General features: G+C 59.7%; 1 protein-coding gene across 15 annotated transcripts in view; it reads left to right on the top strand.

Annotated features, from left to right (window-relative positions):
• PCBP3 (poly(rC) binding protein 3) overlaps window positions 1-13922 on the top strand; it is a 268457-nt gene extending 254535 nt beyond the window's left edge. For 8 of the 15 annotated variants that reach the window (XM_040483713.1, XM_040483721.1, XM_040483712.1 and 5 more), the window contains 5 exons: window positions 4603-4681; window positions 5412-5471; window positions 8655-8707; window positions 11910-12079; window positions 13168-13922. In XM_040483713.1, the coding sequence (XP_040339647.1) occupies window positions 4603-4681; window positions 5412-5471; window positions 8655-8707; window positions 11910-12079; window positions 13168-13204 (399 nt within the window). In that variant the 3' untranslated portion in view covers window positions 13205-13922. The remainder of the gene's footprint in view (window positions 1-4602; window positions 4682-5411; window positions 5472-8654; window positions 8708-11909; window positions 12080-13167) is intronic. The other 7 variants (XM_040483725.1, XM_040483719.1, XM_040483711.1 and 4 more) reach the window with 3 other exon arrangements.
• Window positions 13923-15578: the final 1656 nt, after the last annotated feature.

The following is a 15578-nucleotide window of genomic DNA, read 5'->3' as shown; positions in this document are numbered from 1 at the left end:
AAAAAGCAAAACAGAACAAAAAACAAATAGACAAGCTAACAAAACAGGAAAAAACCCCAAAAACATAGCGTTTTCTTCCCCTGGAGACACACCTAAAGAATAAGGACCCAGAAATATTGAAAGAAGAGAAAAAGCTATTCTAAGAAAATACTGACTGAAAGAAACCTTGTATGTCAACATTAATGTCAGGGGCAGGGGGGGCGGGAGTCAAGGCAAATGCTATATTTAGTCACTTAGACGTTGATAAAGAAGTCAACTTTAGTTGATATTTAGTCACTTACATGTTCACCAGAAGATATAAATTCATAATTTGTACACACCTTAACCATATCTTCAAATACATGTAAAGAAAAAATTAACAAACCATAAAGGGAATTTGACAGACATTGTAGGTAGAGCCTTCACCTAACTCTCTTTCAATAAAGAATACAGAAGGCATTGATGGTGCAGTCGGTGAGCCTGGTGAGACATAGATTGAACTCTATACAATCCTAAACAGCCATGGAAGTCATGGAAACTTAGTAAGACTTGATCACATATTATGCCATTAAAAAAAAACAACCCCACCCTCTATAAAAAATTGGAATCCTGTAGGCTCTATTCTCTTACCACAAAGCAATTAAGTTGAAATCAATAATTAAAAGATGACCTTTGAAAAAAAACCTTGTATTTACTGAAAGTTAAAGAAGACCAAAAGGCCAAAATAAATGGAGAAGCATACCAAGTTCACGGGTAGGAACGTGAAGTATCTTTAAATGTCAATTCTCGGGGCACCTGGGTGGCTCAGTCAGTTGAGTGTCTGACTCTTGATCTCAGCTCAGGTCTTGATCTCGGGGTCGGGAGTTCAAGACCCTCACTGCAGCTTCATGCTGGGCATGAGGCCTACTTTAAAAAAAATTTTTTTGAATAAAATAAAGTGTCAATTCTTCCCAAATCGAGGTACAAATGCAGTACAATTCCAATCAGAATCCTGACAGGGACTTAAGATGCTGTTTTAAAATTTGTGTTCAAGAGCAAAGACCAAGAAACATCAAGATATTAATGAAGAGACTGTATGCTAGGGAGAGCAGTCCCGGAAGATACGGAGACTTGCTGTAAGGCCGAATGACTGGAGACAGAGTGGTTTGGGCACAGGGACAGACACTGGACCAGCAGGCTATATCAGGACAGTGGGTCATCCACATGGGAAAAATAATTTAAACACTACTTATGTGTCAAGAACGTCACCTTTAGAAGAAAATATAGGAGAATGCCTTTCTTTTTCAGGTCAGGAAAAGCGGTCTTAAGCAAAACATAAAGCAAACCATGAAGAAAATATTAATGAGTTTCACTACGTTAAAATTTTTAAATTCTGTTTCCCTAAAGACACCAAAGGGGAGTGGGGGAAATGATCTTTTCAGCATAACAGCTGAAATAGGATTAGTGTCTGAAATACAAAAGGAGTTTTTGTGAATCAGCAAAAATCAACGCAGTAGAAAAATGAGCAAAAGACGCACAATTTCACAGGAGGAAACGTGACCACCGCCTAGGCCCCCATGGCAGGCTGTTCCGAGAAGTGACGTAGCTGCATGGTGCATTCGACTCGAGGTAACTCACTGAGTTGTGGTCTCATGGATACTTAGGGTTTCAGCCTTTGTCTGCATTTAGTATTTGTCTGTTTCTCTGTTCCAACCAGTATCCATTGGAAAAGGCAAGGGACAGAGAGCTGTCCATTTCACGACACCCTGGCCCCCCTCCCCCTCCCTTTCCTTCTCCCCTCTTCCCTCCCAGCCCCGTGGAGGCCCTTGTGAATACTGAAAGTGATTATTTTTTGATGGCAGAAATACTTCAAAAAGCAGGAATCCCCCTAGCCCTTTTCCTGCTCTTGCCTTAGAAAGTGTAGAAATTGTATTCCGAGGAGATGAAGTGCTTGACTGATTAAAGGCAGAGCCAAGACCAGAGGGAGGCCAGCTGGCATCTGCCATCCGTCCACCTCTCTGCCCACCCGCTCCCTGTACCAGTGTTTATCCAGGCACTGCCATGTGCCCGTCCAGGCTCCCCGGGACATCACTTTACATTCATGTGCGTGGGTGGAGGGGACTCATCTGTTGGTGTGGCCATTTCTCCATAAAAAGCAGCCCGTGCGTGGCAGCCAGAGACATTAGGGCTGGGACATCTGAAGCCCCTGGGGGCGGCCGTTCTCCGGCATCGGCGTGGCTGGCCTCGGGGAGTATTCATCTGGTCGTGCCCAGGCTGTGCCCAGAACACGGGCGGCCGGGCTCTGGAGCACACCCGCCTGGTGCACCCCATCTGCCTCCCTGCCGGGGGGGGGGGGGGGGGGCCAGCGTGGAGAGACCAGAGGAGCAGCCAGGGTGACAGAGCTGTGGACGGGCGGGTAGGGAAGCCACAGGTCGTTGGGGATGGCGCTTCCCCCATCCTGCACATCGGGACCCGCCGAGCCCACTCCGCAGAGCTGGGCGTTGCTGGGGCTAACCCAGGCTGGTTCCGCCTCCAGGGCCCCGCTCTCCACTGCCGTCCTGACCGGCACACAGCTGTGTGCTCTCGGGGGCTCGGGACAGATAGGAGAGGGCCCTGCTGTGGGCGGAGCACAGAGCAGCCCGGCCAGGGCTCCCCAAGCCCAGCAGGTGCTAGCAGACCTCGTCGCACCAGGTCCGCCCCTGGGCCAAGGGCTGAAGCCCCCAGGGGTCCGGTCACACGGCAGGCCGCCCTCCTATGTGAGCACCGCATCTGCATCGAAATCCGAGCGGTGGTCAGCGCACTGTGCGCCGTGTCCCCACGTGCACGGCCTGTGCTCCAGCTTCCCGCTTGCCGTCTCCGGAAGTGGTTCCCTCCTCCATCCTGGGAACTCGTAGTTAACTGCCTGGTGGAGAAACCTTAGCCCTGTTTCCAACTCCCCCTTGAGGTGGGTTCACACCCCTGCTGGGTGTCCTCGGTGGCCCATGCTTGCTGCACGCAGGGCCCACGGCCCCACGGCTCCCGGTCCCATCGGCTAGAGGCAGATTCATGGGACCGGTCTGCGGTCCGGCCGCTGGGCGGTGCCTCAGCCACGGACGGACGGTGTCACCCCCTCCTCAGCCTGCAGGTACTTGCTGTCTTTCTTACTCGTCCCTGAAAGAGGAGGCTTCGCTAGGCTACTTGCAATGTGTTCTGCAGGCACCTTCCCCGCAGGGTCATCCTGCCTGTGCCTCGGGCACAGCCGGTGCAGGCCATGCATCACCTCTCGTCCCTTGTGACTCCGGCGGTGTCCCGTGATGGTATTTCCGGGGTGTGTTCTTCCAACACCTTCCTCGGGGGGCTTCGGTGCAGAGCTGCTCAGGTCACGTCAGGCTCAGCGACGTCACGGCTTGGGCGGGGGGCGGGGTCAGCCCCCAGTCCCAGGGACAACGTTGACCCGCACCACCTCGTCAGGGACTCTTAGAGCTGAATCTGCCCCAGGTCACCACATCCCCTGACCTATTTCTCAGGACCCCTGGGCATGATACCTGCACCCAGAGCGGCCCCACTGAGTGAGGTGTGGCCAGTGCTCCCTGGGCGGGCCCACCCCGAGCGCCACAGGTCAGGGAGCACCCCAGAAGACAGGCAGAAAGCTGCATTTCGAGGCACTCCCCCTTTCCAGGAAGGGAAGGAGAACAGAAGCTCTAACGGCAAGGTCACAGGAGCCGGCCGGGAAAGATGGGCCGGGTGTGGCCACCTCCACTGCAGGAGCCTGCCTCACATCCCAGGGGCTCACACGGCGAGGGGTCCACCTGAAAAGGACGACCAGGAGGCCACGGGTCGGTCACGGCTGGGCCCCCAGCTGTAGCTGGGGTCCACGCGGTACGTCATCCTGTGGGGGCCGGAAGAGCCTGGACCGCACGGCCCCGCGCACGGCGAGCCCCCGTGCCCGCCACTGCGGCCATGGGGCACGGCAGACAGGGCAGGGGCTCTCCAGGGCGGGCCGTCAGGGACACCGTGACCCTCCCCACAGTGGGAAGGGGCCCGTGGTGTTTGTCTTAGCTGCCGGCGACCCGCTCCTCTATCACCGTGAGGCCCGTCTGTGAAGGCTCTTGAGTGTCTCGGGTGTTTGCGCCTTGGGCACCATTGCTGCCTCCCCGACACGCTTGTGTGGCACTGGGGACGCCGGCTCCTCCCCGAGGGCCCCCTCCTGCTGGCCTCCGGGGGCTCCGGGAAGGGCCTGTCCTCGCCTCCAGAACGGAGTCCAGGGCCGGCCCGAAGTGGGGCCGGGACACGTTCGCGCGGGCCCTGCTGTCCAGGGGAGGCTGGGAGCTGAGCGCGTTGCCCAGAGTGTGCGGTGCAGGCCCTGAGCCTGAGCAGGCCCAAGGACATCCTGCTGGACGTCCGGCGCTTGGCTGTGGGCTGGGGGTCGCCGCCCGCCAGGCCTGTGTGAGCTGCCAGGGAGTCGAGGAGAGGAAAGGAATCGGGTGCGCCGCCCAGAGGCCCATTGGTTTTCCCAGGCCAAGTCCTTGAGTTCTGCGTCTGCCATGTGTCCGCATGGCCCCTCTCTATCTATTTGTACAACGTTCTGTTACTGCCTTTTTAATTTGGTGTGACTTGTGCTCGATGACAATAATCTTCTTAGCTCTCGTGTCCCTCCTACCCCAGCAGTTGACCAAGCTCCACCAGCTGGCCATGCAGCAAACCCCCTTTCCTCCCCTCGGACAGACCAACCCCGCTTTCCCCGGTACGTACCCAGCTGCCCTTTCTGACCTCCTCTCTTCTCACCTGGGGACTCTCTTTCTGAACGGTCTTATTCAGGGCGGTGAGCAGAGCAGGTACAGTTGTAGTTGTGGATGCCAAGGGCACAGTGTAGACACGTAGCAGTGTGCACGTTGCAGAGGGCCGGGCGGGGAGGTCTGCGTGTGTCTCCTGTGGTAGGGTAGTCACCTCACGGCTGGCCTTCTTGGGAAGAGATGTCCCGTCTGCCCCCTCGGGTCCATGCCTGCTCTCCACTGCACACAGGCGTCCTGGAGGTCCCTCCTGCTGGACGCACCACCCACTTGGCCAGCCCCGAAGTCTGTTCTCCGGGAGCAAGAGCTCAGACGAGCAGACGGATGCCCTTCTGCAGGAGGCCGGTGCACATCCCAGGAGTGACACCTGCCCGGGACGGCACCCGGCCCTGCCCCGGGGAAAACTGAGATGAGCCAGCCCCCGGCCCGGGGCGCGGTCACCATCGGCACCCTACTGGGCACAGGGGCGGGGGTGGGCCTTAGCCCGCACTGTCTGGCCAGCTGGGCGTGCGTTCCTCCCGGATGACGGCAGGGCATCGCCTCGGTGGCCGAGTGGGCGACAACACACGGACATGCTGGTCTGCCGTGCATGCGCCAGTCAGATTTTGAGCTTCCCTAGTTGAAGAGACCTTGCTTATCTCCTTGAGGGCAAAACATTAAATCTGTTTCTTCTTTGCTCTCCAGGAGAAAAGCTGCCTTTACACTCCTCCGAAGAAGCTCAAAATCTGATGGGCCAGTCGTCAGGTAAAACAAAAGCACACTAAACGGAGACAGAGCAGGCCCAGAAGGCCGTGCGTCCGCCCCTGCTCGGGCTCCGGGTCACTGACCTGGCGGGAGGAGGGGCGAGGAGGCCCGATCGCGTCTGCCACGGGGACTGCGAGCGCCTCAGCGAGGGGCCAGTGCCGTCAGGGGACAGAGCCCGAGCGGCCGGCGCCAGGCCTGCACGTGCAGTTCACAGCTTCCGTGTCCGCCAAGTGGGTCAGTCCCGAGTCTCTGATGGCCACCAAAGGCCCCACACGTGGCGGGCCACCGTCTGCGTTGCCACATATTCTCTGGGTGGCACGGCGCGTGGGGGCCTGCCGGAAAGAATTTACCATGATGTGTGCTTTCCGGGGACGCGTTTTGTAGGCGACACGGCCCGCCGTCAGGGAGCAGAGGCCCCCGGGCCCGATCTGTCTGCACCCGTTGTGGCTGCGTTGAAGATGCGCCTAGGCTGTGGCGGGGCAGACACGGGCCTGCGGGTCCCAGTACCCAGGGCGGGTGGGGAGCGAAGCCACTTGAGAGCTTGCGGCGGGCGGAGCGGTCTCCCCGTGAGGCGCCACCCGCTCCCCCGTCCCGCTCAGGGTCGGGGCAGAAGAGCAAGTGTCCAGCTGAAAGGGAGTGCAGGAGGGCAGCGCTCCCGGCGCGAGCCAGCTGTCACCCCGTCCGTGTGTTCTGGGCCCCAGAGCCTAGCTGTGCGCCTGGGGCTCTGGGGGCGTCTCCGGGCGAGACGCCGGCTCTGATGATCAGAGCGCCCCACGTGGGTGCCATCGCGGTGCAGCCTTCAACTCAGTTCATGCAGAATTTAGCGAATGGGAATTAGAGACAAACTTTTACAGGACGTAGATACCGACCCTTACTGAGTTGCACATCTAGGTGGTGACGCACCTGTGCCTGCGAGCCCTCTGCCGTTTATACGGGGTTTCGTACCGCTGCCCGGCGACCGCCTTCCGGAGACGGCCGGGACCCAAGGGCCTGGCTCACCCGGGACCCATGGCCCCCATCCTGCCGGCCACCCACCTCCCCTGTCACGGCTCCCCCAGCACTGCCTCCGGGCCCCAAGGACACGGGGCACGTGTGCACACGACCTCTTTAAGGGGTCCCTGTGATGACCTCCCACCCGAGGCCCCGTGGGACCCACAGGGAGAGCGTGCACACACACGTGTCCCACCGTGGCAGCCGGTGGAGTAGGATGTGTGGTGACAAGGGGCGACGTCGCCGCTGCTCCCAAAGCCGGCTCGAGCTCGCATGGCGAAGCTTGACTCATCCAAGCACGTGGAATGTCAGCATATCGTGAGAGAGGATCCCCTGCTGGGACACGGGGTCCTGAGGCACAAGAGCAGATGTGTCTCCAGATCACCAGCTTAATTTCAGTGCCTTCTTAAAGAGAAGTCTAATACTTTCCGCCCCCGGATCAAAATATACCAAGGTGAACCAACGGGACTCTTGTCGTTACGTCCGACCCAGATGAGGCTGTTCAGCAGTTCCTGTAAGGATGCAGACAGGACTGAGGAAATCTCTTAAATGATGTTTTGGGTGTCACTATTTATGGAATGTGTATAGACGCTTGAACAACCAAGTGATGGTACTGGAAGCGCCTTTGTGAAAAGAACGCGATAAAGAACAGAAACTTGATTTGGCAAAAGGAGACGACAATTTGGGATGAATTAGTTCATTCAGGACATGCCAACTGACCGCCCCCGCCTTCCCCGCCCAGGCAAGACGGGCCCCGGTAGGGTCTCTCATGGCAGAGACTGAGGACCGCGGTGCATCTGGTGTTGGGGACACGAGTGCCATAGGAGATGCAGGAAGAGGGGAGGAGGCCGTGGTGGGGGCAGGACCCCACCAGATGGTCTGGGACGGTCTTGAAGGCATCTGACCCGTGTGTCCTTAGGACCCTCTGGGCCCGTGGAGAGTAGACCAAGGGGCAGGGACAGAGGCAGGAGCCAGGAGCGGGGAGACAAGAGGTCTGGGGCTCTGGAATATTCTGACGGTACCAGCCGGGCTGCGACGGTTGGCTGCGTGTACAGACTCTGGGGTCTGGGCTGCGCTCGGACGCGCGTGGGGCCTGCAGGGAGGAAGGAGGGTGTCCGCTGTGGACTTGGTGCTTGTGATGCCTCCAGACAAGGAGACAAGTGCTGAGGGCAGGGAGCCTGCCCAGCACGGGCTCTGTTGACCCTGTTTCCAGAGCAAAAGCGGATCCTGTCCTGTGAGTCGTCTGAGAAGTGGTCTTTGATGTGGCAGGCCCTGAGCTGACACTGGCAAAGCTAAAACTTGGGGGCCTGGCGACCAACTAGGCCTGTGTCTGCACTTAGAACACCGATGTCGGCTCACCGCTGCATCACGGGGCTATCTGGGCCGCAGAGCAGTTTGGGGCAGAAGGCAGTTAGGGGCAGCTGGACCAGGGGTGCAGAGGGGACCGAGAGCCCAGACACACACACACACACACACACACACACACACACTCGACCAGGGGTGCAGAGGGGGCCGAGAGCCCAGACACACACACACACACACACACGACCAGGGGTGCAGAGGGGGCCGAGAGCCCAGGGACACACACACACACACACACACACACACGACCAGGGGTGCAGAGGGGGCCGAGAGCCCAGACACACACACACACACACACACACACACACACGACCAAGGGTGCAGAGGGGGCCAAGAGCCCAGACACACACACGCACACACACACACGACCAGGGGTGCAGAGGGGGCTGAGAGCCCAGGGACACACACACACACACACACACACACACACACAACCAAGGGTGTAGAGGGGGCCAAGGGCCCAGACACACACACACACACACACACACACACACACACACACGACCAGGGGTGCAGAGGGGGCCGAGAGCCCAGGGACACACACACACACACACACACACACACACACATGCAAAGAGCCGCTCAGCACGGGTCCCCCAGCAGTCTGTGAAGGGCATCCCGAGCCATCACGCACAGGAGTAAAACCACGAGGTGCCCATGCTCAGGCATTCTTTTCCTTGTTTCGAGAGAAGCTGGGGCTCCAGCGGTTGGTTGCGGTTTGGGACTGAGCTCACTCACAGAGCCTGGGCCCATGTGGGCCGTGTGGGCGGGTGCTGGGCTTGACATGAGCCACCTGCTCCCAGGCTAACCGTGTCCCCTTGGTGTGCCCAGGTCTGGACGTCAGCCCCCCGGCCAGTACTCACGAGCTCACCATTCCCAACGATGTGAGTATGCCTGAACCCTCGCCCGCCCCCACCCTGCCCGGGACCACTCCCCACCTTCCCATGGCTAGGTGCAATGTCCACAGACGGCATGTGATGTCACACCCCTGAGATTCTAGACAGGAAAGGGGGGTGGGGTTTTATTCAGGATTCAGATGCCAGAGCTGGCCACAGGCCCAAGACCCCCGAGTCTCCCATCTAAGGAGTCTGCTTCAGGGTTGGCCCTTAAGGAACAGGTGGTCCAGGAATGCTCTGGAGTGGACCTGCCCCGTGCACCCCGGGCCTCAGGGGGTCTGGGGTTCCCGCAAGCAGGGTGCCCCGGGTGTGTCTGGATGCCTGTATTTGGTGCCCACTGCCTGTTCCCGCCCAGGGCTCAGCTGAGCCACATGCTCAGCCCTACCCACTTTGTCCTCTGAACCCTTGGATTATCCTAAAGATGCAGACTCTGATCCCAAACCAAGACACCAGGGTAGGTGTGGGCCACGTGTCCTGGAGGGACAGCTGTCCATGCCCGCAGAGGAGGCTGCTGTGTGGGCGACGTGGCCTTCCCAGCTCACCTGTCATTTGGCCTCTTCAACCCTAGAACTGAGGCCTTTCCTGAGGATCCTTCACTGCTTTGCCCCTTGAACCAGCTGGGCAAGAAGTCCCTCCTCTTCCTTAAGAGAAGCACGGAGTCGTGGCTTCAGGGGGATGGTCCCTCGTGAGTGTGGACAGAGATGAGCAGTAGGGCAGGAGAGGAGTGAGGCATAGGGCCAGAGGAAGGGACCGCCCCCCACCCCCAGGAAACACCCCCTCGTCGGGGCCCTGGTGGCCAGCCGCAGGCCCGGAGCCTTCATGGGTGACGTGCTCCTGCGTCCTCCAAGGGAGAGTGTTTCTGCTCCCGGGGCTCCCTGCTCTGTCCTCCTGCGTGATGATCCTTGAGCAGCCCCCAGTCTTCGCCCACGTGGTAGCTGTAGGGACCACTGTCTGCTGTGGGCCTTCTCCTCCCAACCTCTGCTGAAACCATTGCACTAACGACAGGCACCTTCCTCTTGTCTGGGCCTTCCTTCTAAGCAGAGATGAGCCCAGGGGGCAAACGGGACAGGATGAGGCTGTCTGGGAGAGCGGGGTGCATCCTGGGCATACACGTGCCACCTTGCCCACAGCGCCGTGCTGCCAGCCTCCTCCGGGGGAGGGTGTCTTCTTGGATCCGCGTGCTCTGAGGGGGCTCATCCTGGGAGGAGACCTTGTGACAGCTCTGCTGGGGACTTTCTCGTGCCCCCCCGCCCTGACCCCCCCCCCCCAGGGGAGGCACCTGTGCCCAGAGCCCATGTCCAGATGCACGCCTGCCATACCGCACTTCTCCGTCCCTGGTCAAAGCTAGACTGCAAAGGGAGGTCCTGCCCACACCTACGTGTCGCCACAGCCTCTGGATGGCAGGCACGTGCAGTGACCTACGTCACACGTAGGTTCCATAGTCTGGCCGCCTGCCGGCGAGGCCACAGGGACCCAGTTGGGGTCAGGGCCGGCAGCCGTGTGTGGGGCTGCCTGTGGTGGTGGTCCTGTACTCCCCTGGCCTTGGTATCATTGGCCTTGGGCTGGTGTCACTTTAGGCGCTCACTGCCTGTTTCAGAACTCACTTGGCCCATGCTGTCGAAGTATCAAGGGCTGGGCGTCAGGACGTTTTCAGCAAGAAAATAGGAAGAGGAAGATATTTGAGAGAACGCGAGTCTTTGTGCCAGACAGAGGAGATCATTTCCTCAAATAGGCTTTACTGGAGGAGAAAACAAGCCGGTTCTGCAGGAGAATCTTAGCTCAGCTGGGGCTACTTGCACTGAAGGGGGAAGGTTCTAGAAGGGAGATTGGGCTGCTAGTGGCCAAAGTGTGAGGATGGGAGGGGAGGAAGCCCAGGGGCCCTCCTGAGCACTGGCATCTTCTGGGGACTGGCCCCACATGCTCCCTCCATCAGGGGCCGGTGCTGCCCCCATGCCAGCCCACATGCCCAGCTGTCACCTGCCTGCCCCACTGGGGAGCCGCTCTCAAGATTCCTCTGCGGCCGGGGAAGGACAAGTCAAAGATCCAGAAGGGTGACCCTGGAAGTCACTCTCACAGACCTTGAGGGGCGGGGCCTGGTGTGCAGTGGGCGGGGCCTGGGTGGGGGCAGGGCCTCGGGAGATGGGGGCAGGAGGTAGAGGAAGCCGGGCAGCTCTGGAGCAGATGCGTCTTTCTGGACGTCTGGAGAGATTGATGGTGCAGTGAGACAGCCGACCTAACCCCAGAAAGGAGAGCAGAACTGAGATGCTGCAGGTCACCTTAGGGATGAGAGCGAGTCGGGACGCAACTGTGTCCCCACGAGCTGCGGTCACCACCTAGGTGCTGAGGTGTGTCGTGTGTAAATGGGCTTCCTCCCCGCGCACCGTCCCACACCGTCTCCAGCCCCTCCGTCGGACGGCTCTGAGGCTGGAACAGAAGACTTCCCCACAGGGCTGCCCCGGGCCCACCCCGGCCCGTGTGTGCTCTCAGAGCTGCCCTCGGCGGCCCCTGGCTAAGGGCAGCGCCCCGTTCTGCCCTTGGTAAACACCAAGAGGTGCCAGCTGCCCCCTGTGGAGGCCTCTCTGGGGCCCTACTGCCCCTACACTGCAGGGTGGGCCCCCACAGAGAGTTGGTCTAGACCCCAGGCTGCCGTCCGGCCCCATGCGTGGCTGCCTCTGTGTCCCAAGGGGCCCCGGCTCTGGTCCTTCTGACTGCTTGATTCATGATGACTGACTACTCCTTCAGATGGCCCAGAGTGCCCAGAGGTCACTGCATCCCACCTAAACGGGTCACACGGTGGGAAGGAAAGGGAACATCCGATGCGTCCTCAGACTTTCACCCAGGCTCATCAAGAGACAGGTTTTAGGCAGCAACAAGCTTTAAACTGGCTTCAAACACTTCTCCAGCTGAGGACGCGGCCAAGAGGGCCCTGGTGCTGGCACCTGTGTGCTCCCCGGTGCCCAGGCCCTGAAGGGCACCAGGGCAGGTGACACAGCAGGTGCCTCTCGGCCTGCGGACCTGTCAGGACTGCGGCAGCAGGGGCACCAGGCAGGGCCCGGCCGTCGGCAGCCTGGAGTTCGTGGAGTGGGGCGCAGACCAAGGTTAGGCTGTCCAGGGGCCTCCCCAGGGCCCTGTGCACACTCAGCTGGGGTGGGGTCCCTTCTCTAAGGAAGTCCTCTGTCCTTTTTTCTAGCTAATAGGCTGCATAATTGGACGCCAAGGGACCAAAATCAATGAAATTCGACAGATGTCTGGAGCTCAGATCAAAATCGCCAATGCCACAGAAGGGTCATCGGAGCGCCAGATCACCATCACGGGGACCCCAGCCAACATCAGCCTTGCCCAGTACCTCATCAATGCCAGGTGAGTGTTCACAAGGCCCTGCCCAACGTGTTGCTGGCAGACAGGGTGCTCAGGGGGACTGGAGGGCCCTGGTGGGAGCCCGGATGCCTGTCCCCTCTGGGGGCTTCTCTCTCCTGGCCGGGGGTGGGGGTGGGCGTGATGGAGACAGTCACCACACCGACTCGGGCCCCCACACCCCCCTCTGCACATTCACACCTGACCGTTCACCATGGAGCGTCTCCAGTGCAGGGCTAGGTCGTTACAGGCCGGAGCGTTTCCGGGAAGGCCAGGGGTCAGCCAAACACTTGGGTTGATTCGGTTATGTGGTTTCAGAGATCACAGTACCGGGCCATTCTGCTCCCACGCGCCCCTTCCCCGCCACCCAGACCCCGCTGAGCAGCGGATCCAGGGACTGTGTGAGGGTCAGAGGTTAGGCCATGGGGCAGGTGAGGTCCTGGGGCTGGGACGCTCACCTCAGCTGCCCTGCCCAGGCGCATGTCGGAGAGCACGTGACCACACCCGGGGAGGCAGGACCCTCCTCTTTAACTCGGAACGTCTGGGCTCTCAGAAGGCGGTCTCCACTCCGCGGTGCCCCTCCTGCAGCGGCTGCATACAGATGGTTGTGGTGGCCTGTGCTTGTCCATGGGGTTATTGTCACTCTGCTGAGATGTGGTGACAGGGAAGGCAGACCCCGCCGACCTGGTCGCCAGTGGGTCCTCCTCCCTCTGCTCTGCTTTGGTCTCCAGTCATGGCCACACATCTGTCACAGCCAAGAGGGAGACGGACACAAAGGCTATAAGAACACACAGGGCTGAGCGCCTGGATGGCTCCGTGGGCCGAGGGTCTGACTCTTGATTTCAGCTCAGGTCATGATCTCACGGTGCGTGGGTTCGAGTGGGTTCGAGCCCCGTGTCGGGCTCTGTGCTAACAGCGCAGAACCTGCTTGGGATTCCCTCTCTCCCACTCCTTCTCTCCCTCCCCTGCTCCCTTTCTCTCTCCCAAGATAAATAAACTTAAAAAAAACAAAAACACGAGGTGAGCCTTTCGCTTCTGGAACCGTTTTATGAGAACATTGTGACCTGTCTCCTCTGTACTTCTGTGTCTTCCAGGCTGACGTCTGAGGTCACTGGGATGGGAGCACTCTAATCCTGCCCTTCGGCCTCCGCTCCGTGAACCTGACCTCCACCCGGCTCGCACACTCTGTACAGACCGCCCACCTGCCCTGCGTCGCAAATATAAATAGAGGTTTTCTTTACTAACGAAAGTTATATGCCGTAGACATACACACCAACAGAGCAAATCTATATTCTCTCTGTGTCAGCTCCAGGCTCTGTCCCCAATACCTCTCTGGGAATTAATTTATGCTCGTCTGTTCATGCATTGGCATGCAGTGTTAATTATTTTAAATGCTTTGGGGGCATTCCCATCTGTGACATTTTAGAAATACTGTCCCTTAGTGTCAGTGTACCTGTTAAAGAATTGGTTTGACATTCCGACAGCACATCCCACAAGCCGTCTCTCCCAGAACCGTGGTTGCTTTGAACGGGTTCGCTCCCGCCCAGCTGTTCCCCCACCCCGTGCTGACTCTGCTCCCCGAAGCCTGTGCTCGCTCCCACGTGCCCACCGGGCCTGCGCTGGGGGCAGGGGCGCGCTCCCTCTGTTGCGGGGAAGGAGAACGGAGGACAGGGTCCTAACCCACTGTGCAGGTGAGGCCGTGGGTGCTGGAGTCTTGACCTCACTGAGTCGTCGCGTCATGTGCTGGGGACGCACGCGTGGGCCCCCAGGCATCTTCCAGGGTGGCTGGCCAGGAAGCGCCTCTGCACCATGGCAGAGTTCAATAAATGTTGTGCGCTGCCCCCCACTGGCTCTGGCTCCCGTCTGTGCCCTCCACTCGACCCCGCCCCTGTGCGCACGTGCAGCCCCCCGCCGCCGCCCCCCCCCCCCCATGGCCGGCCTGCTGGCTACAGAAGCTGGTTCCTTCTCACATGGATTAGAATCTCATTCCCTCCCCAACTCTTCTTAAATATCTGGCTTGCAAGGTCGTCCTAGTGTTGCTTGTGCCAAACTTCCTAAAATGACAATAATGAAAACACCATTTCTAATTAGTAGAACTCACCTCTCCCACCACCACCACTGTGGGCTGGGGAGGCCGGGCCACGCACGGTGACAGTAGCCAACCCCCCGGCCAGAGAGTGTGGCTCTCTGCCCAGCCTGCAGAGCCATGCGCTCCACTCTAGAGCCAACGGTCAGGTCCGCTCACTGTGCTCCCCTCCAGAGCCTGCTGTGCTCCCCTCCAGAGCCTGCTGTGCCTCTTCTGGGCACTGAAGCCCCGGGTGGGACACCGGCACCGCCGTGGACAGCCCCCACACTCCCTCAGGACAGACAACAAAGGACCTGGGCCTCCGGCACAGGGGGTACTCAAAGGCAGAGACCCTCAGCCTCTCCAGACCGAGCAGGCATCCAGTAGCCGGGGACAGCCTGCCCACAGTGCCTGCCTCTCAGGGCCCTTCCTGTCTGCCCTGGGTGCCCAGACCACCCGGACACCCTGGTCGAGGGTAGGGGCTCCAGGCCCAGGAGCTGGCAGGGACGTGATGGACCCAGGCCTCCTCCAGCGCTGGGGCGGTGGACGGCCAGTGGATGGCTTGAGTAAGCATCTTAGAGGGTGAAAGAGGCTGTGGACGGAGGGTAAAGCCACGGTGGGGAGGGGTCGGAAGTGGGGTGTTCTGGAGAAGAGCGGCAGAGGGGCGGCGGGAGCTCACGCAGGTAAAAAGAAGAGAGCAGGAGACACAGGAGGGTACCCCATGCGGCTCTCTGAGCGAGGGGGGCTGCGGGGACCGACGACGGAAGGTGGGGCTCTGGGCCACAGAGCACCGTGTTCCGGAGGCATCTCAGAGGAGAACTGACAGGATTCCCAACAGATCAGAAGTGGGCTGTGAAAGAGAGGGTCCAGGCGGGCAGGAAGGCTCTCGGTCTGAGCTCTAGAAAGACGACTCGCCGTCCATGAAGGGCAGGGCTGTAGCGGTGGCCGGGGACGGGCACGCGGCTGGGCCTTGCTGGGGGTGACCGTGGAAACCTGGGCTCTGAGGTCCGCACAGTCCAGGCTGGAGACACGTGGAAGCAGGAGCCCAGGAGCGATTTGGGGAGCGCTGTGGGGGACTCCACGTGGGACACCCGGCAGGAGTCAGGAAGAGCGCCTGCGTGTCACCGACCCCAGGCCCCGTGGCGAGCTGGGCTCCAGGGAGTGGCCCCAAACCGCGGCGAGGAGGCGTCAGCAGGGCAGGCTCACACGCGCATTGCCATGCACGTGTCTGTGCGGATGCATTCTTTCATTCCTCTTGGGTAAATAAATACCCGTGAGTGGAGGGCCTGGACCGTGTATGTGACAAGTATATTGTTTAACTTTTTAGGAAGTGTCTACATTGCTTCCAGGGGGTCGTACCATTTTACATTCTGTCCACAGTGCAGGGCGGTTCCAGGCACGGCACGTCCTCAGCGACATACGGCAATGCTCTTTGTCTCT

This window comes from Herpailurus yagouaroundi, unplaced genomic scaffold (assembly GCF_014898765.1).
Source record: "Herpailurus yagouaroundi ecotype Mexico unplaced genomic scaffold, PumYag 162, whole genome shotgun sequence".
Taxonomy (NCBI): Eukaryota; Metazoa; Chordata; class Mammalia; order Carnivora; family Felidae; genus Herpailurus; species Herpailurus yagouaroundi.
Note: the sequence above shows the minus strand (reverse complement) of the source record. Positions and strands in the feature narration are given on the sequence as shown.